At 51.5% G+C, this 19795-nt stretch overlaps 2 protein-coding genes across 3 annotated transcripts in view; one reads left to right on the plus strand and one right to left on the minus strand.

Annotated features, from left to right (window-relative positions):
• The window catches only part of MICALL1 (MICAL like 1), a 29072-nt gene extending 18368 nt beyond the window's left edge, over positions 1 to 10704 (plus strand). Inside the window, exons 9-16 of the mRNA XM_066358369.1 lie at positions 225 to 640; positions 3144 to 3278; positions 3898 to 4024; positions 4161 to 4251; positions 4407 to 4480; positions 7330 to 7444; positions 7642 to 7688; positions 8751 to 10704. Of these exons, the coding sequence (XP_066214466.1) occupies positions 225 to 640; positions 3144 to 3278; positions 3898 to 4024; positions 4161 to 4251; positions 4407 to 4480; positions 7330 to 7444; positions 7642 to 7688; positions 8751 to 8872 (1127 nt within the window). The 3' untranslated portion in view covers positions 8873 to 10704. The remainder of the gene's footprint in view (positions 1 to 224; positions 641 to 3143; positions 3279 to 3897; positions 4025 to 4160; positions 4252 to 4406; positions 4481 to 7329; positions 7445 to 7641; positions 7689 to 8750) is intronic.
• A 1185-nt stretch (positions 10705 to 11889) lies between these two features.
• On the minus strand, positions 11890 to 19744 carry C1H22orf23 (chromosome 1 C22orf23 homolog). 2 transcript variants are annotated; one of them, XM_066358378.1, is made up of 7 exons: positions 19484 to 19744; positions 19157 to 19268; positions 18313 to 18375; positions 13854 to 14036; positions 13001 to 13129; positions 12678 to 12778; positions 11890 to 12494 (listed from the first exon to the last, which is right to left on the minus strand). In XM_066358378.1, exons 2-7 carry the CDS (start codon positions 19257 to 19259, stop codon positions 12423 to 12425), a joined length of 651 nt encoding a protein of 216 aa, XP_066214475.1. In that variant the 5' UTR covers positions 19260 to 19268; positions 19484 to 19744; the 3' UTR covers positions 11890 to 12422. The 2 variants fall into 2 exon arrangements, with proteins under 2 accessions (XP_066214475.1, XP_066214474.1); XM_066358377.1 differs by having other exon boundaries at positions 19459 to 19744.
• Positions 19745 to 19795: the final 51 nt, after the last annotated feature.

Below are 19795 nucleotides of genomic sequence, written 5' to 3' on the forward strand. Positions count from 1 at the left end.
TTTTTCCTCCCTGGCAGATTTGCCTTTTAATTTAGGCTTGGCTTTGGGTCAGATCAGATACAGGAGAGGAAAGTGGAGATGGGAGCCATGCTCGGTGAGAAAGTGAGAGGCGGGTTCTCTGGCTTCTTATGGACGTGGAAGGACATGGGTGTCCAAGACCACTGTAGACATGTTGAGAGTGACCGTGTTGGGTGTGGCACCCACTTGCTCATCTGTTTGTACAGCTCTCCATGCCTCCCGCCTCTCACACTCGGAGCCACCCTCGGCCACCCCCTCGCCAGCCCTCAGTGTGGAGAGCTTGTCATCTGAGAGCTCCAGCCAGCCTGCCAGTGGGGAGCTTCTGGAGCCGCCAGTTGTGCCCAAGAGCTCCTCAGAGCCTGCTGTTCATGCTCCTGGCACCTCTGGGACCTCTGTCAGCATCTCTGCCAACTCCTCCCTGTCCTCCTCTGGGGAGCTGGTGCAGCCCACCACAGACCAGATGCCTCAAGCCAGCCCTGGCCTTGCCCCCAATAGTAGGGACAGCTCGGGACCCCAGCCAGCCAAGCCCTGCAGTGGTGCAGCCCCAACCCCTCTCCTGTTGGTGGGAGATAAGATCCCCGTGCCTTTGCCCAGCTCCTCATCCCCACAGCTCCACGTAAAGGTGAGTGCTTCACCCTCACTAAAAGCTACTGTCCTGTCTGTCTAGGAGATGGGGGTCTGCTCTCAGGGAAGGAATGTTCAGGGCCTTTCATCATTGCTGGCCTTTTACTTCTTGACTGACCTGGCTGTGGCCATCTCTCCATTCATCAGTCCAGTCACTGTGGCATAGATCCATCAGGCCGTTGTTCTATCCATTGGCCAGACCTCCTGTCCATTTCTTCTTCCGTCCACTGCCTGGCCCTTCCACGCATTCAGGCACCTATTTATGTACCTATCCCATGCACTTGCCCATTTGGGAGCCATTCACCCAGCCACCATGCATCCACCCTTCCATTCACTGAGGCCCTGTTTATGCCAGAGGCCCACTCCAAGGCCCATCCTACACTTTGTCTCCTTTTGGAGGTGGAGTGGGCATGAGGCAACCATCCCAGGGAGCTCATGACCTTTGTGGTCATGACTTTTGCACACTTTTTTCAGTCCTTTGTCAAGACCCAGGGAGACACCAGGGATAAGGACATTTCTCTGGGCACCTGGTTCCTGAGGGTGCCTCTTTTTTTCAGCCACAGCCCCTTTGGGCCACCAGGTTCTGATCCTCCACTTTCTCCCCACACTCTGAGCTCTCTGAAGGCCCAAGATTCATCCAGCTCAGTGGAGGGTCAGGATGAGTGGCTGTGGTCTGACCTAACGGACAGGATAAAGCTAGAAGGCGGCTGGACCCTTGTCCAGCTCCTGCTGGTGCTTTCTGTTTCAGGCATTTAACCTTCCGTGGCCTGGGCCGCAGCCTTCTGTCCAGCTCTGTCACCCACCTGCTGTGAGACCTTGAGGAGAACCCCACCCTTCTCTGGGCTTTAGTGGTTCAGACCAGCCCCAGGGTTCCTTTGTGAGAGATGGGGAAGGAGGTTGATTTTGGACACAACCCTTCAGGCAGCTTCCTTTAGACACCCCTTTCCTTGGTGGGGCTTGTAAAAGGCTGATGTGAAGGAATTGTGCGCTAAGAAAAGGCTGAGAACCCCTGAGGGGCTGGGGCTTCACGCTGCTTGGCCGGGCTGGGCGCCTCGGGAAGGATCGTGGAGGGAGGAGAGAGGAGGCAGGGCCCCAAGTGGGCTTCCTCCTGGGGCACCCCCACTCCACCCTAACCTCAGGTTTAGGATAGAATCACAGAGGTATTGGGGGCAAGACAAGGGTCTTGGGTAGGTGCTGTCCTATGGGAACCACGCCCCATCTGCCTGCCATGCCTGGTCTCAGAGCAGCTCCCCACCTGAGAGAAACTCTCCCCCTGGACTGGTGTGGGGTAGATGAACAGGCCCCCTGTTGTCTCCCTGGCTGCTGAGTGGAAACTGGGCAAAAACTCTGGGAGTACTCCATGTCTAGCCGCAAGAGAGGCCTCTTCATGATGACTCCTCTGTTTCCAAGGACTTGGGGAAGGTGGTTGGAGTACTGGGGCTGCCTGGCTGTGCTGGTCTCAAGAGAACTGGGCTCTCCCCAGAGAGCCAGAAAGCTATGGGGCTCTGGGTGCAGAAGGGGGCCAGCAGAGGATGGAGGTCTTTCCTGGGCAGGGAGGTAACTGCTCTTCTCCCCCATCTGCTGGCCACATGGAGGATGGGAGCCCTGCTTTCATACTTCCTTACCACCATGGAGCTGTTCCTCTCTGAGCCTGAGAGTCCCCCTGGGAAAATGGAGGTTATAAGGTCTGAATGAGCTGCTATAGCTCTGTCTGGCCCTAAACAACATGTCCTGACTACTGCCCCCAGTGCTGGATGGCTGCCCTGCCCTGAGACGATTCTCACCCTTGCTTGGGCCCTTGGGAAGTACATGACCTTGAGCCAATTATCCAACCTCCCTAAACTTGAGTTTCAGCTATAAAGTGAGCGCTTTGCGAGCAGCTCTGAGAATTAAACAAGAATGTATAGGCCCTGGCCGGTTGGCTCAGTGGTAGAGTGTCGGCCTGGCGTGCGGGAGTCCTGGGTTTGATTCCCGGCCAGAGCACACAGAAGAAGTGCCCATCTGCTTCTCCACCCCTCCCCCCCCCCTTCCTCTCTGTCTCTCTCTTCCCCTCCCACAGCCAGGGCTCCATTGGAGCAGAGTTGGCCCGGGCACTGAGGATGGCTCTGTGGCCTCCACCTCAGGTGCTAGAATGGCTCTGGTTGCAACAGAGCAAGGCCTCAGATGGGCAGAACATCGCCCCCTGGTGGGCATGCCATGTGGATCCCAGTCGGGCGCATGTGGGAGTCTGTTTGCCTCCCTGTTTCCAACTTCAGAAAAAAAAAAAGAATGTATACAAGTCCACAGGGCAGCAACTGCCAAGGGGAGGTGCTGGGAGTGGGAATGTGTGCTGAATGACTGAATGCACGAGAGACTGAATGCTGGCAGGTCCCTTTCTGCCCAGGCCCTCTTCCCTCTCCCCTGGGGTCCAGCCTGCTTTCCAAAGTCCCATGCGCTCAGGCAGCCAGTGTCTTACTGCTCTCTCCCCAGACTTATCCTCTGTCATGTCACCCTGCCTTTAGTCTTCCTGCAAGGAGAATCCTTTTAACCGGAAGGCATCACCTACCGCGTCCCCAGCCACAAAGAAAGCCACCAAGGGATCCAAGCCAGCAAGGCCGCCTGCTCCAGGACATGGCTTCCCACTCATCAAGCGCAAGGTACCAGCTGGGAGCTTCTAGACTGCCTGGGTCCGGGCCAGTCCTTGGAAGCCTTATGCTCCCCATGGGACACTTGAAGAGGATGGGCTATCTGGGTAGCTGCTCTCAGATGTTGGTAAAGGGGCACTTGGGTGGCCCAGCCGGAAGGTTTAACTTGCAACCAGGGGGATTTCAGACTGATCAGCCATTCTCAAACAGGTGCAATGGGTGGTGTATTTAACTTATTATTTATAGTTCAGAGGTCATAGCACTCGCATGACATACCTCTGGTTAAATAGAGGAGAGTGTTCTCAAGTTTATCTCTATAATAAGGTCCCTCTCTCACATTGTGGTGTCCTGTATGGAGTGGCAGAGAAGGTGGCAGTGTTGCCATGAGAGGCAGGAAGTTATGCCTTCCTCTGGGTGTGCCTGCTGATGCTAGGGTCAGGGGCATGGAGGGATTGTGACTATACCCACGCCTACCCTTCCCTACCCTGGGTCCCTGCATCTGGCCGGTAGAGTGTAGAATAGAGCTCAGGCCCCAGGTGGTGGCCAGTGCTGGCCAGAGAAATGAAGCTCCAGGCAGCAGGCGGGAGGGAGAGGTGGGCTGTTCTTCAGGTGAGCGGGTGCTGTTGGGCAGGTTCAGGCTGATCAGTACATCCCCGAGGAGGACATCCATGGAGAGGTGGACACCATTGAGCGCCAGCTGGATGCCCTGGAACTCCGCGGCGTTATGCTAGAGGAGAAGCTGCGTGGCGGAATGAATGGTTCGAGAGCTGCTGGGAAGGCCTGGCGGGTGGGACCTAGGGGCGGCAGGAGCCTCTCACTCAGGGGAGCCTCCGTGGCTCCTTTGAGAATGGGTACTGCTGCCAACCCTGACCTCAGTGGGCACCTGGCTTCCAGAGGGCCGTGAGGACGACATGCTGGTGGACTGGTTCAAGCTCATCCACGAGAAGCACCTGCTGGTGCGGCGGGAGTCCGAGCTCATCTATGTGTGAGTCCTCCTCCCCTCGGCCCTGTGCCCCTCCCTGCAACCTGTACAACTTAGAAGGGAGAGACTCCCTGTCTTCCTTCTCTCACCACTGACAGCACAGGCCAGGGCAGCCTTGCATGGGCTGAATTAATAGTCGGCTTATTCCCACCCTCTAGCTTCAAGCAGCAGAACCTGGAGCAGCGTCAGGCCGATGTGGAGTATGAGCTCCGGTGCCTTCTCAACAAGCCAGGTCAGTGCAGCCTCATGCACTCCCTGGGCACCTGCCCCAGGGCCTGGCAATAGAGGGGAGCGGGCCAAGTTCTTCCCTTCTACATTGGGCAGTGGACGGACAGAGCCCTGATGGGGACACACCGATTCTCGGAACAGGGCCAGAGGAGAGGGCCTGGAGGAGCCATCTGGGTTGTAACAGGTGATAAATAGGCTTGAGCCATGGTGGGAGTGTGGACACACATGGTGTCAGAGATGACTGGCTCACAGAAGCACCAGGCTCAGGAACTGAACACCTGTGTCTGCTCCCTCTCCTGGAACACATGGGTGGGCAGGTCCCAGGGGGGAAGGTCTCAGGCTCCAGAGCCCAGGGCTGCTCCAATAAGTAAATTACAGCAGTTACCTGACCAGAGGCAGCTCTGGGATCACAGCCATGAGGCCAAAAAGCATGGCAGGATGTTACTGGCAGTGGAGGGGAAGGTAGAGGGATTCCCTGCACAGCAGACTCGGAATGAATCTAGGAGGGAGGGAGAGGACCAGCTCAGAGTGGTGAAGGGGCAGTTTGAGGGACTGGGTGTAGAGCCATACAATTCTGTGTTTTGCTGCTAATGTGCTGGGGGCAGGGGACAGGGAAGGAAGGCAAGTTTCTCAGCCTCACTGAGCCTCAAAGACGTCAAGTATAAGACCAGTAGCTACCTCATGGGGTATTCCTGGGACCAGGAGACAGTAGATGTGGAAACACTGTGGCCTCTGATGGCTGACAGTTGATGGTTATGTGGTTGAGTGGGGGCTAGTGGCCATGTCATGGCCACAACCACAGGCTGAGAGAGACCGCAGGACTGGACAGTGTTTAGGGCAGGAGCCAGGGCTTTTGACCATGTCCTGTGGCCCAGGTGGTGGGCATCATTATTTTCATTTAACAGATGAGGAAATGGAGAGCCAGAGAGGTGCAGTCTGCCCATTGGTGGTGGGCCAGGGCTTCTACTGTGTCTTTGGCCTGGCCCGTCCCTGTAGACACAGCCCCTCCTGCCAGCTGGGACGGTGGCCCTGACTCTCCATTGACTGGGGAAGATGGGAGATGGGGTGAGACCCAGAGGCCTGAGTGTCTCTGGGGAAGCCTTGGAAGGTCCCAGCCTTCTATTGCTATCAGTAGACACTCTGAAATCTCCTGGGAGGCTGGGGCGTAGCTGCCACTCAGAGGGAGCCACAGCAACACCCTTATTGTATTGCTTCTCAGCCCTTGGCATGGTGGCTGAGTTTGTTGCTTTTGCAGGGTGAGACTGGTTATAAGGCCCCAAGTGGTTTGGAGACCCATTAGGCTATAGCTTGGTGTGACAGGTTGTCCAGTTTCACATACTGGCTACATTTTTGCTGTGTGGCACTGGTCAAGGACTGAACTTCCCTGAGCCTCAGTTCCCCCACATGTAGATTGGTGACCTAATTTACTGAGGCCCCAGATTTGGGAAGTGGCAAAGTTTGATTTGATCTGGGAGTGGTTACTCTGAAGCCCATGTTGTCCCCAGAACTATGCTGGGCCATCTGCTCCTGAGTTGTGGCAAGGTGAGGTGGTGGGAATTTGGGGCATGGCTGAGGTAGCCTCAGGATACTTATTTCAAAACATGGAGTGGCAGAGGTGTGGAGGAAAGGTCAAGCAAGTGTGGGCACCCATTCCCTGGCAGTTTATGGGCTGTGTGAGAGGAATACCAAGGGGCATGTGGGCCTTGAGGGTGGTCCTTGAAGATTTTTTTTTTTTTTTTACAGAGACAGAGAGAGAGTCAGAGAGAGGGATAGACAGGGACAGACAGACAGGAACGGAGAGATGAGAAGCATCAATCATTAGTTTTTCGTTGCGCATTGCAACACCTTAGTTGTTCATTGATTGCTTTCTCTTATGTGCCTTGACCGCGGGCCTTCAGCAGACCGAGTAAGTTGGTGAGCTTTTGCTCAAACCAGATGAGCCCTTGCTCAAACCAGATGAGCCCTTGCTCAAGCTGGTGACCTCGGGGTCTCGAACCTGGGTCTTCTGCATCCCAGTCCGACACTCTATCCACTGCGCCACCGCCTGGTTAGGCTTGAAGATTCTTGAGAGAAGACTGGAGGAGCAGCAGGTGTCTGACATCAGAGACACCTCCTGGCTGTGTTCCTTATCCCTAGGGTCCCCTCTAGTCTGCCCTCCTTCGTGGCATTCATATTCCAGTATGCCACTTGGGTGATGTTGCTTCTGCATGAGGACCTCTGGGGTTCTCTGTTCTTTCCCAACCCCTGCCCTACTCTGGCCAGCGCCCTCTTGGAGGCTCTCAGATGGCCCAGCCTGAATCCTGCCTCCTCTAGGAAATCAGCATGAACATTTATTGAATGAATGAAAGAATGGAAGCAGGAAGCCATGTGCCGTGCGCTGGTCTCTGTTCTCAGATCAGGTCTTGTGCGCCCTTCCAGGGCCCCCTTAAAGGGTGGTATTTTTGGTAGACAGCCTAGGAACCTTGGTCTCTTCTGTAATAACCTTCATTTTGCCTGACCTGTGGTGGCGCAGTGGATAAAGCATCGACCTGGAATGCTGAGGTTGCTGGTTCAAAACCCTGGGCTTGCCTGGTCAAGGCACATATGGGAGTTGAAGCTTCCTGCTCCTCCCCCCTTCTCTCTCTCTCTCTCTCCCCCCTCTAAAAAAATGAATAAATAAATAAAAATAATTAAAAAAAATAAATAACCTTCATTTTTCCAAAAACTTAGAATCCCCACCCATCTGGGCTCCTCCTTAGTGTCCTCTAGCATGGGGCTGGCTCGAACTTAGCACTTAGGTGTTGCTTTCTGGCTTCTTGGGAAGGCAGGAGGGTTTTCCTACCACTCACAGCCCTAACTTTTCTCCTTGGGCAGAGAAGGACTGGACAGAGGAGGACCGGGGCCGCGAGAAGGTGCTGATGCAGGAGATTGTGACCCTCATCGAGCAGCGCAATGCCATTGTCAACTGCCTGGATGAGGACCGGCAGAGGTGACATGGCTGGATTAGGGGTTCCCCTGGGGGTTCCTAGGGGAAGGGCCCAGAGCAGTCGAGGCCAGCCCTGCCCTCACTGCTAGCGATCCCAATGCACTTTTGTTCACCCTGTGTGGAGTCAGAGGCTGGAAGGGACTGAGAAACTTTCTGGTCCTTCCTCCTGTGGGACATTCAGCTTCCTTTTCTCTTTTCAGGGAGGAAGAGGAAGATAAGATGTTGGAAGCCATGATCAGGAAGAAAGGTGAGGCCTCTCCTGGAGCTCTGGCCCCCATTTGAACTGCTGGAAGGTGGGGGACAGGTTGAACAGAGGGTTGAAGAGGCTCTGCAGGGAGGGTGTGTGCCACCCCCCAACTTCTGTTCCCTTGGGAAGGCCATGCACTGCAAGACAGGTCAGCCTGTAGCCAGAAAAGCTGTGTCTGGGCTCGGAGGGTGGGTGTGGGATGCTCTGGTGCCCCTAGGGAAGACTGGTTGGTGTACAGTGAGCATTTTCCCAGGGTGGTTTGCCTTAAGCTCTGCATTCCTCCTTGATCTGCAGCTGATCTTGGAAAAGTCTGTGGGCTCATATAGCAGTACCTACCAGAGATAAGATAGTGCCTGGAGCAGTTAAAAGAGCACTGGACTGGGAGTCAGGAGACCTGGGTTTAATCTTGGTTCCACCCGTGATTCATTTTATGGCCTTGTGGTTAAGCCTGGACTCCAGTCAGACTGCTTGGGTTCCAGTGCCAGCTCTGGTGTTTATTAGAGGGTGACTTGAGCCAGCCACTTGAGCCCTCTAGGCCTTTCCTGGTCTGCAGAATGGGGGTGATAGAGGCCCCACCTCCCAGATGTGTGCTGGGGACTACTGGGATAATGTGTGTAAAGCATTTCGCCAGGGCATGGCACCTACTTAGTCCATTTCAAACCCACATATTTCTGTCTATAAAATTAGGGGCCAGGAGATGATTTCTGAGGTTTCTTTCAGTTCAGAGAGGCAGTGTTTGTGCTGTAACTCACAGAGCTATGAGCACCAGCCTAGGGAATCAGCCTTTTAAAGATCGATTTATGCCATACTTTATATAGAGTTCCCAGAGTGTTCTCACATTGCTTTATCTTAGATCCTTGTCAAAACACTGGGAGAGGGTGTGGGTCCCATCCTATAGGCAAAGAACCAGAGGCTCAGAGAGCTGAAGTGACCTGCCCAGGGCTCCCGGCAGGCAGTGCTGGAGCTGTGCCAAGCCCCTGGGGGCTGGCATCCCAAGCCTCTGTCCCTACCTGTGGCCTGCCTCATCCCCATGTTGGTAAGACTCCCCTTTCTCTCCTGCAGAGTTCCAGAAGGAGGCTGAATCCGAGGGCAGGAAGAAGGGGAAGTTCAAGACCATGAAGGTGCTGAAGCTGCTAGGAAACAAGCGTGACACCAAGAGCAAGTCCCCCGGGGACAAGAGCTAACAGCGAGGGGACTTGCACCCACCCCATCCTGACTCAGCCCTGTCCGATCTGGTTCTGATGACTCTAGATGCTGCGATGAACCCAAGGAGCAAGCAGGGTCCTGGGTCCAGGGAGCGGCAGTGGCTGAGCTCACCTGCACCTCACCCCACCCAGCCCCTGCTGTGATGGGAGCTCCCTGGTCCTTCCCTCTGTGCTATGTCCAGATGGGATTCTTAGTTGTCAGAGTTCTGACCCGAGGTTCCTTCCACTCATGAGGTCTGCCCCTGGGTCTCCTGCCTCTCCAGTTCTGCTCCTCTTGGCAGGCCAGAGAGCAGGCTTGGCTGCACTGGCTCCTCCTGGCGCTGGCTCTGAGCCCCTGTCTTCCTTTCCAGGGCAGGGGGACCCGAGTCTATTTCTCCTCACTCAGGAGCTCTATTTATGAAGTCTCTAAGTTTGGTTAGTGACTATGTCCTCAGACGTGAATGGGTCTGATGGACAAAACCCCTCCCTCTGTCTCTTGAAGTTCTAGGAGGTGCTTTCCTCATCTTTCCTTGCTCTGTAGGAAACCTCACCAGGACAGAGGGCGATGATGGCCACACCGGGTGGGTGGGTGCCTTTGTGCTGAGTCTCCCAACAAGGGTCTCTGGAAGGCAGGCCCTGGTTGCCATTCTGGTCCCTGGTCAACTGAAGGGGGGGTTCACTTTATGTAGGTGCTAATCCTGATTCTTTAACACACTGTAGTCTGATGCCTCACTGAGGCTCCCGCCCCAGGAGGGGCTGGTGGGCCCATGCCTGTGTGTGGTCATTGCCAGTCCCCTCACACTCTGTTGCTCTGTTCATTCTTTCCAGACTTATACCCACCAAAGGACTGATGGCCACTCACCCCACTGGGAGGAGCCAATGGGGACAATGCCTTTTCTCTAGGGATTGTACCCAGCAGCTCTTGGTCTATAAGCTATTTCTGGGGCATCTGTGGGGCCCCTGCCCTCAATCACACCTCTGGGGAAAGATCACACTGTATTAATTCACGAGGGTTTTCCTCACCAACAATAAATGGAAACAACCTCATCGCCAGAGCCCTGCAGACTTGGGATGCTTTCCCTTTGCCAGGTCTGCCTTCTTTTCTGCCTCCACTGTGCCTTGTGGCCAGGCCTCTCTGGTGGCTCAGGAGAGGCATATAGGGGTTGTCTACCAACAGGGGCTTTGGCCCTTAGTGCCTGCCATTGGGCAGGAGGACTTCCTTGCTCTTCAGGGAGAGGTAGCTCCTGCATCCGTGTAGCCCCTGGTGATCTCCAGTCTTCTTCCAAACGTGCCTATTGACCTGGAGCTGGGGTCACCAGCTTCTGGGACCATCAGGGGCCAGGACATGGACTGGACTGGGTGTGCTCTGAGGGATGGCTCCATTAGGCCAGTGGTCCCCAACCCCCGGGCCATGGACTGGTACCGGTCCGCAGAGAAAGAATAAATAACTTACATTATTTCCGTTTTATTTATATTTAAGTCTGAACGATGTTTTATTTTTAAAAAATGACCAGATTTCCTCTGTTACATCCGTCTAAGACTCACTCTTGACGCTTGTCTCAGTCACGTGATACATTTATCCGTCCCACCCTAAAGGTCGGTCCGTGAAAATGTTTTTTGACATTAAACCGGTCCGTGGCCCAAAAAAGGTTGGGGACCACTGCATTAGGCTATCTCAGCATCAGGAGTCTCAGGTGGTGGGGACAAGAGTGAACTGGGGTGTATCTATGTCACAATGAAAGGGGGAAGTTTTTCCTTAAGTCACTATAGCCTCTGGAACTGGGGCCCAGTGTCATCAGATCTTTCTAGTTTCTAAAGAAGCTAGAAATCCAGATTATGTGTTTGTGTGATTTGTAAATGTTGGCAACTAATCAGGTTTTAATTGAGGGAAGGGTGAAATCACCCTGGGCTTCTCCAGTGTGCTGCCTCTGGTGGTGCAGTGGCTCTGAGGGGGAGGGTGGCTATCCCTGTCATGTTGCACCCTCTGGCCTCAGGTTCTGGAGGGCGTGTGGACACAGGCTTCCCATGGAATGTTCCTGAACCAGCCCTAGACCTGGCCCCTGCTCTCTTATCTGTTTGAGGCTGCAGGTGTTTACCCTACAAACTAAAACTTGGGGCATGTGATCTGTAGGATTATATGAATCCCTCCAGGTGGAAGGGTTGGTTGGAATTTCCAAAATATTTTGATTTGTGGAGATGGGAAAATGACAGAATACTAGAGTACCTAGGGCTCAGGGTTTTCCAAAGCCATGGGGACTGCCGTGTACTGTGTGCTAGGGCCAGCAGCGGCTCCTGGGGACAGAGGCCTCCTTTGAGCTGGGCCTCACAGACGAGCAGTCGGAGCTGAGGCTGGGGGCAGTGGTGCTCAAGTTCACGCAGCACAGGCTGGGAGGCTGGGATTGGAACTCCAAAGCTAGGCTCCGTCTGGATCCTTCCCAACACTCTGAGTTTTTTCCTATGGACTGTGGGTTCAGTGGAAAGGCATAAAGCAAACTTTTAATCCTGAGGAGGCTACTTGCTGGTGAAATGACCTTGGTTTTGGTACTTGGTAAGCCTCCATTTTCTTTTTTTTTTTTTTTTTTTAATTTTTTAATTTTTTTTTTTTTATTATTCATTTTAGAGAGGAGAGGGAGAGACAGAGGGAGAGAGAGAGAGGAGAGACAGAAAGAGAGAAGGGGGGGAGGAGCTGGAAGCATCAACTCCCATATGTGCCTTGACCAGGCAAGCCCAGGGTTTCGAACCGGTGACCTCAGCATTTCCAGGTCGACGCTTTATCCACTGCGCCACCACAGGTCAGGCCAAGCCTCCATTTTCACACAGAGATAACAAACCATTGCAGGGGTTTATTGAGCGAATTCACTGTGAGTGAGATTCAGCACCTGCCCCAGTGCCTGGCCATGGGGTGCTCAAGTGCCGGTTCCCATTTCCACTTGAATTATGCAAACAGCTAGAAAAATTCTAACACCTTAGATTAATAAGCCTTATTCTTCTGAAGACAAAATGGGTGTGTAATGACCTGCATTAGATATGTTTTATTGGCCAATTAATCATAGTGGCTAAACACTTACCTAGGGCTGTAAGAAGTCAAATAAGTAGGTCCTAAGACAGGTAGGAAGAAAAGAATCACATTCATTCCTAAGTTCATAAACTACATGTGGGTTCACACAGTGGGTGCACATGATGGGAAGAGGGCCTGCTGGATGCCCTTCAACATTTGCCCAAGATGCTGCAGGCCTTGCTGTCACTGTGTTGGGGCCCTATCTTCCCGAGAAAAGACTCAAAGCCATGAGTCTGTATCTGTGACTGGGTCTGAGGCACAGCTGACCCAGGCTCCCTGGCCATAGTCTCAAGGAGAATCCGCTCATTCTGACTGGTTCATTTTCTAGGGTGCTGTATATGCCTGGGTTCCCTAGGCCACAGTAGTCCTGTATGACTTTCACATGGCTGAAGGGCAGGGTTAAGTGGGCTGAACTGGGATGACCCCACTTGGCAAAGGGGTAGGCTCCAGGGGTCAAAGTTGGGCTACTCCACACCCATCTCTGGAGACAGATTAAGCAGTGACAAGAGCCTTCCGAAGTTCCTCACTCCTCTGGTGGTCAATGTCTTCCATTTCCCGTAATTTCTGCAAAACGTATATCAGGGAAAGCTGGTTATCAGGGTAGAAACTATAGGAGCCAATAGTGATATCAGGCTAGAGCTGGCCTCCCCAAACCTCAACCACAACTGATCCTTTATTTCTAGTCAAATCTCATTCTCCACATTATGGTGGACGCATCCCCTCCCACTTGCCTGTTGCTTCTCCTACCTGGGAGATTTCAGTAAGGATGATCCCTCGGTACTGTCTGCCCTGTCCCAGGGCCTCCATGTCAGCCAGGAATTCTTTCCTTTCCTGGACCTCCTTGACCACTGGACAGGGAGAAGGGTCATCATTGTACAGAGCAATGGGGACCAGCAAGCAGGCTCCTGGGAGGGGTGGTGGGGGCAGGGGATGCATCTCGGGGAAATGAAGTAGTTCTGTGGTCAGACATTGTTTCTTGCTAGTTGGCCCTCAGGGATCACCCCTCCCCTCATTCTGGGCCCCCTCCATACAGTCCCCTCCCCAGCACAGCTGGCCCATCAGTGGCTTACGTTCTTCAAACCGGTCCAGTTCAGGGGCTGGGTCCTGTTGCACAGGGTGGTGCTTTCTTTTCCGTTCCTCTTTGTCTTTTCCTGTGGCAAAGATATTTTGGAGTCTTCGCTTCTCCTTCTCCAGATCTCCTGTAAAGCCCAAAAAGGCCTAGTTAAGGCATGAAGGGCACCCCTATTCATGATCGGTGTTCCCAATTGGGTATGCCTGCTCCAATGTACTTGGGTAACAGGAGAGGGCTTCTGTAATCCTGGCACCTTCTATTCTGGGTGCTCCTGAGCCTCTCATGTCAAGATAGGCCAAAAAAGGGGTTGAAAGAACCAAGAAGAGAGCTTTGTCAAAACCTACATGCTACTTTGGTGCTTTGTCAAAACCTACATGCTACTTTGGTACAGAGCAAGGCAAAGAAAACTCTGGCTGCCACGTGGCAGCCTGTGTGTAGAGGCTGCATGCAGTGTAGGAGAGTCTGAGCCAAGTGTTATGTCAAGCGCCAAGGAGGAAGGGGGATGGATGGCTCCCTGAAGTAGGCTGGGCTGCAGAGAGCTCGGTTTGTGTAAGCATGAGAGAGCAGTGGTCATAGGATCTGATAGTCATTCGTCAGAGATTGGTAGAATCCAGTTAATTGTTAAAGAGCATTCTGGAAAAATTTTGAAAAAGGACAACCTAACTGGTTTCCCCTGCACCTCGAACGCTCCCAAGCTAATGTGCCAAGGCTCAAGAGCACTGGTGCAAACAGCCAGAGAATTTGATTAGATATGTGCTCACCTGCCCTGTGCACCACTCATCTTCCCACACCCCTCCAACCCTCATGAAGGGAGGAAGAAGAGGGGCTCTGGTTGAGGCCCTCTAACTTACGGGTGGCTCGAGGCTTGAACTGCTCCCGGCTGTAGGCCCCGTTGGCCTGGCACAGGCTGGCAGGCCTGAGGTGGGACTGGGCTGCCAGGATGGGAGGCAGGCAGATGTCTGGGGCCGGCTGCTTGGGAGGCAAGACCCTCTGGCTAGATGTTGGGCTGCAGTGCAGGGGCAGAATGTCTCCTCCTGGAGAAGGGAGGGTTGGGGTGGGGGGAATCCACTGGCGCTTTTTTCAATTTATAAAAGTGGTACCTGCCTGTTATAACAAAGCTAACAGTAGAGAAGAGTCTTCCCTTCTCCCCTCCAATCCCCCCTTTACAATGGAAATGGTAACAATTTGGTGGTCTCGGGCCTTTTTTTTTTTTTTTGTATTTTTCTGAAGTTGGAAACGGGGAGGCAGTCAGACAGACTCCCGCATGCACCCGATCGGGATCCACCTGGCATGCCCACCAGGGGGCGATGCTCTGCCCATCTGGGGCGTTGCTCTGTTGCAACCAGGGCCATTCTAGTGCCTGAGGCAGAGGCCATAGAGCCATCCTTAGCGCCTGGGCCAACTTTGCTCCAGTGGAGCCTTGGCTGCAGGAGGGGAAGAGAGAGACAGAGAGGAAGGAGAGGAGGAGGGGTGGAGAAGCAGATGGGTGCTTCTCCTGTGTGCCCTGGCCAGGAATCGAACCCTGGACTCCTGCATGCCAGGCTGACGCTCTACCACTGAGCCAACCAGCCAGGGCCTCGGTCCATTCTTATTAATGCTTATATAAACACGTTCAAAGATATATGTACATATATAAGATTTGTTTTTCAAACAGTGAATCATACTGTGTTATATATATGCAATAATAGATTCAGCAGTTTATCACGGATATAACTTATTTTTTATAGCTGTGTACTAGTCCTTCCAATGTCTACATTATATATTCAACTAGTCTCCCAGTTTCAGAAATTCAGGCTGTTTTTATTTTATTTTTACTACTTCAAACAATGCTGCAATAAACATTCTTGTACATCAAGCCTTTGTATTTGTACTTTTATTTCTATTGATAGATTCCTAAAACCTACTTGGTTCATGAATAAGGAGGGATGGTTTGGATGGTAATAGACATGAGTCCCCCCTACTAATCATACCCACTGCCTCAGCCCAGACTTGGCGCTCCTCTGCCAGGCCAACCAAGGTGTCACCTCCTTTCTGGTTGACTAGCTCCTCCTCCTCTCAATCACCCTAAAGCTCAGCTCAGAGTTTGCCCCACCCACTCTTTGGATCTGGCCTGTCTACCTATTCTACCTTCCCAACCTTCTTCAAATATGTAATGAACATCTACTCCATGCCAGGCCCAGGACACTGGGGGTAAAGTGGTAAGTTAGACAAAGTCCTGCCTTTGTGGTGACTGCATTTGGGAGTGTGGAAGATGATAAAATATATAGTATGTTATGTGGTAGAGTGTTCAATGTGTCACAGCAGGATTTACAATTTAAATAGGGTAGCAATCCAGGGAAGCCCTCGTGAAGACAGTAACATTTGAGAAAAGACCCAATAGTGGTGAGGGGGCCAGCTCTGCAGCTATTTAAGGGAAGAGCATCTGAGACAGAGAGAACAGCTAGAACAAAGGCCCTGACGTGGGAATGTGCCTGGAGTGTCTAAGAAACAGCTAGGAGCTAGGATGCCAGGAAGAGTGAGCAAGGGGCAGTCGTGAGAATAGAGGTCAGATGTCATGGAAGGCAAAAAGTATAGGACCTTCTAGGCCTCTGAAGAAATTGGCTATTTATATGAGGTTGGAAGCCATTGGGGTGTTTTTTTGTTTGATTGTGGGTTTGTTTTTTTTTTTTACAGAGACAGAGAGTCAGAGAGAGGGATAGATAGGGACAGACAGACAGGAACGTAGAGAGATGAGAAGCATCAATCATCAGTTTTTCGTTGCAACACCTTAGTTGTTCATTGATTGCTTTCTCATATGTGCCTTAACCTCGGGCCTTCAGCAGACCGAGTAACCCCTCACTCAAGCCAGTGACCTTGGGTCCAAGCTAGTGAGCTTTGCTCAAACTAGATGAGCCTGTGCTCAAGCTGGTGACCTTGGGGTCTCGAACCTGGGTCCTCTGCATCCCAGTCCGACACTCTATCCACTGCGCCACCACCTGGTCAGGCTGTTTGTGGGGGTTTTTTTGACAGAGAGAGAGAGAGACAAATATGGACAGACAGGAAAGGAGAGAGATAAGAAGCATCAATTCTTCGTTGCGGCACCCTAGTTGTTCCTTGATTGCTTTCTCATATGTGCCTTTACAGGGAGGCTATAGCAGAGTGAGTGACCCCTTACTCAAGCCAGAAACCTTGGGCTCAAGCCAGCGACCTTTGGGCTCAAGCCAGCGACCTTAGGGTCATGTTTATGACCCCACGCTCAATCCAGCAACCCTGCGCTCAAGCCAGATGAGCCTGCGCTTAAGGCGGTGACCTCAGGGTTTCAAACCTGGGTTCTTTGTGTCCCAGTCCGACACTCTATCCACTGCACTACCACCTGGTCAGGCTCCATTGGGGCTTTTTGAGCAGAGAAGTAACATAATCCCCTTGGCTGCTATTGAAAATACAGTTGTGGAGGGGTCAAGGGCAGAGGCGGTCAGAGTCAGGATATGGTTTGAAGGTCAAGCAGTGGGCTCACTGATGGGTCAGATGTGGGGTCTGGGAGATGAGTAGTCAAGAATGACTTAGGTGTCTGCCCTGAGGAATGAGAAGTATGGAGCTTCCACTACTTCCCATTGACCTTCCCCTTTCCATTGCCAAATGCTACCTCTTTTTTTTTGCCCATTCTCAGCAAATAAATATGGCCCGAATAATTCCGGGAGTTCAGGTGAAGGAGAGAAATTTATGGCTTGGAATTCAAACTGAGGCTCAAAATAACAGTAGCATTTGGTTAAGAGGAGGGAAGTAAAGAGGAGATTCTAGAAGGAAGGCTGAACACCAATGTTGGAGGCAAAAAACAAAACAAAACAAAAAAACAACCAAAAACCTTCTAAGGGAGAATAACACTGCCAGGTGAACCAGCTACCTGTGTGGTCCTAACCACTAATGCAATTAGTCCTTCAATAAAGTTTGAGCACCTTGGTGCTGGGGATACCAAGGTGAACAGGGAAGACACAGTCCTTGGTCTTCTAGTATTTACTTTTAGTGGATTCCCGATAGTCCCTCTGTAGTTGTGCTACAGGGGACACCAACTTATTAGTATATTACTGAGTGTGAGAATTGGGTTATGATTCGAATGTGCTACAGAACTAGGCTCTGGCAGCCTGAGTTGTCCTTGCCCATAATGAGGAAGGATATCTGACCCCTGATCTGGCCTGATGGAGTCTCCCTCCACCAGCCAGTGCTGGACAAGTACTGCCAATATCTGCCTCTCTAACTCTCTCTTCCCTAAGCTTCTGTGGTTGATCAGATGCTCTCCTGATAGGCACATCTTCAAAGAAGTGAATAGCTTTCGATAGATTCAAGTAAAACTTGGCAGGCTTGCTCTGGCATTCTCTCTCTTAAAGGCAACTTTATTTATTATTATTATTATTATTTTTACAGAGACAGAGAGAGAGTCAGAGAGAGGGATAGATAGGGACAGACAGACAGGAATGGAGAGAGATGAGAAGTATCAATCATTAGTTTTTCGTTGCAACACCTTAGTTGTTCATTGATTGCTTTCTCATATGTGCCTTGACCGCGGGCCTTCAGCAGAACTGAGTAACCCCTTGCTCAAGCCAGCAATGGTGAGCTTTTGCTCAAAACAGATGAGCCCGCGCTCAAGCTGGCGACCTCGGGGTCTTGAACCTGGGTCCTCCGTCCACATCCCAGTCCAATGCTCTATCCACTGCGCCACCGCCTGGTCAGGCTCTTAAAGGCAACTTTAGAGATTTCTGTTCTGATCCACATTGATTCAGTTAAATCTCAGAAAGTAAGGTTGCTTTCAAGATTTTAGTACCCATATACTTCCACTTTTTGTTTCCCTTAAAAATAAATAATATTGATACAATGTGCGGTCAGAGGTAAGTTGTGGAAATGCTTTACATAGTCTTCCTAAGGTGGAGTTCTGCCAATTTTCTTGTTTCTTCTAGCTAAGCTATGAATAAATAAAACAACAAGACATATACATAGTCCTCTCCTCTGGAGAGCTCACATAGTATGTGTGTAACAGGGAGGGATAGATTGCAGACATGACAATTTTGAGACATTTTTTGAAAGTTTCAACTGCTCTATGATCTCTTGGGAAAGTTGGCTACAACAGGATTGCAGGAGGCTTGTTGTTGTGCCAGGACCCATGTTAGGAGAAAGGAACAAAGACCCCGTAAGGCCAATTCCTAAGGGGCAAGATAAAAAAATGTTATACTATGCTATTTCTGTCTTTTAAAATAACATCTCCTATTCCTTAATATAGAAGAGCATTAAAACATGATCCAGAATCCCTCTGCCCAGGAAGGCTTCTGTGGACTGACTTACTTTTCATGGTGTCCATTATGTGGCGCTGTTGGAATTTAGTCAGTTTGGATTCCTTCATCATCACTGCAAGATAAAGCACTACAGTGAGATCTCTTGAGATGCAGGCAGACAAGCCTTCATCTCACACCACAGACATTTAAAATTGTGTTACATCCTACCCCCATTCTGTACTTGAGTACTCACTCTCTTCCTCTCCTGCTTCATTTTTTTCTATAGCATTAATCACCATCTAAGTTCCATAGAGTTTACTCATTTGTCATTTGTTACCCTCCTACTAAAATATTAGCTCCATAAGAGCAAAAATTTTGCTGTTTTTTTCTTTTTTATGCTGTATCCTCGGCACCTATAAAGTCTAAAGCACATAGTGGGCTTTTAAAATGTTTTGAGTGAATGAATGAATAAGTATTCATTAAGCATATGTCAGACACTAGAGCTACAATAGGGAGCCAAAATAGGAATGGTCCTGCACTGATGCTCACTGGGTTAGAAGCATAGATGGATACTGATCCAATGGGACACACTAAATATATGACTACAGGTTAAAGTGAGTCCAGTGAAGAAAAAGGTATTCGGTAGTGTGAGGGCACATAATAGTTGGTTCCACTGTAGTGGTGGGTGAGGAGGAAATTGAAAATGTGATCTAAGGGGTGCACAGGAGTTATCTACTATAAAAGTCTTAGTTCTTTGACTTTTGGCCACTTGCAAGTTGTAAGACCTGAACCCAAGGCTTTTTATCTATAAAATGAAAATAGCAATTGCTGAGTCACAGGAGACGTGGGGGAGACCTGAGTTTCATTGGGTAATTGTTATTACCACTCTTCCCCTGTCCTTTAAGCGCACTGACCTCTGAGGAGCTCGCAGGTCCCAGCGGAGTAAGTGGCCTGCTTGGGGCTGCGCCAGAACCCCATTCCTTTGGTCACCGCCTCCACCCGCTCCTGGGAACCCATGGGAGGTTCCTGAGGAGGGAAATAACATAATGACACACCCGTCTCCCAGGTCCAATCTCTACCCCCCCCCCCCCCCCCGCCCCCAACACCACCAAAGTCTAGGGGCGGGTCGGCCCCAAGAGAATTGTGACGCTGCCGGTCACTATTGCGACAGTGCCCGACCCTTCCATCCCAAACAGAAACACAGGCAGATACACACACATAAACGGAGATCTCATCTTGACCTGGTGCCTTTGGCAGGCAAGGCCCTAGAAAGGGGGCCTTAAGATAGCCGCGGTAACGAGAATGCCCGTTGGGTGTTCTGCCAAAATTGAAACATCACCCTAAAGTAAGACCCCAGCTGGGTTCGGGAGACCGTAACCAAGGTTCTACCGCGGCACTGCGCGAGGGCCCAGTAGAAATACTCTTGAGATCTCTGTGTACAGAGCCTGCAGCTAGAGTCTAGCTGCTAGATGCTCTGGTTACCATGATAACAAGCGCTTGCTTTATCAACGCATGCGCACTCTTACCGCGCTGGCCTACTTCCTGGAAGTGAT

This window comes from Saccopteryx leptura, chromosome 1 (assembly GCF_036850995.1).
Source record: "Saccopteryx leptura isolate mSacLep1 chromosome 1, mSacLep1_pri_phased_curated, whole genome shotgun sequence".
Classification (NCBI taxonomy): domain Eukaryota; kingdom Metazoa; phylum Chordata; class Mammalia; order Chiroptera; family Emballonuridae; genus Saccopteryx; species Saccopteryx leptura.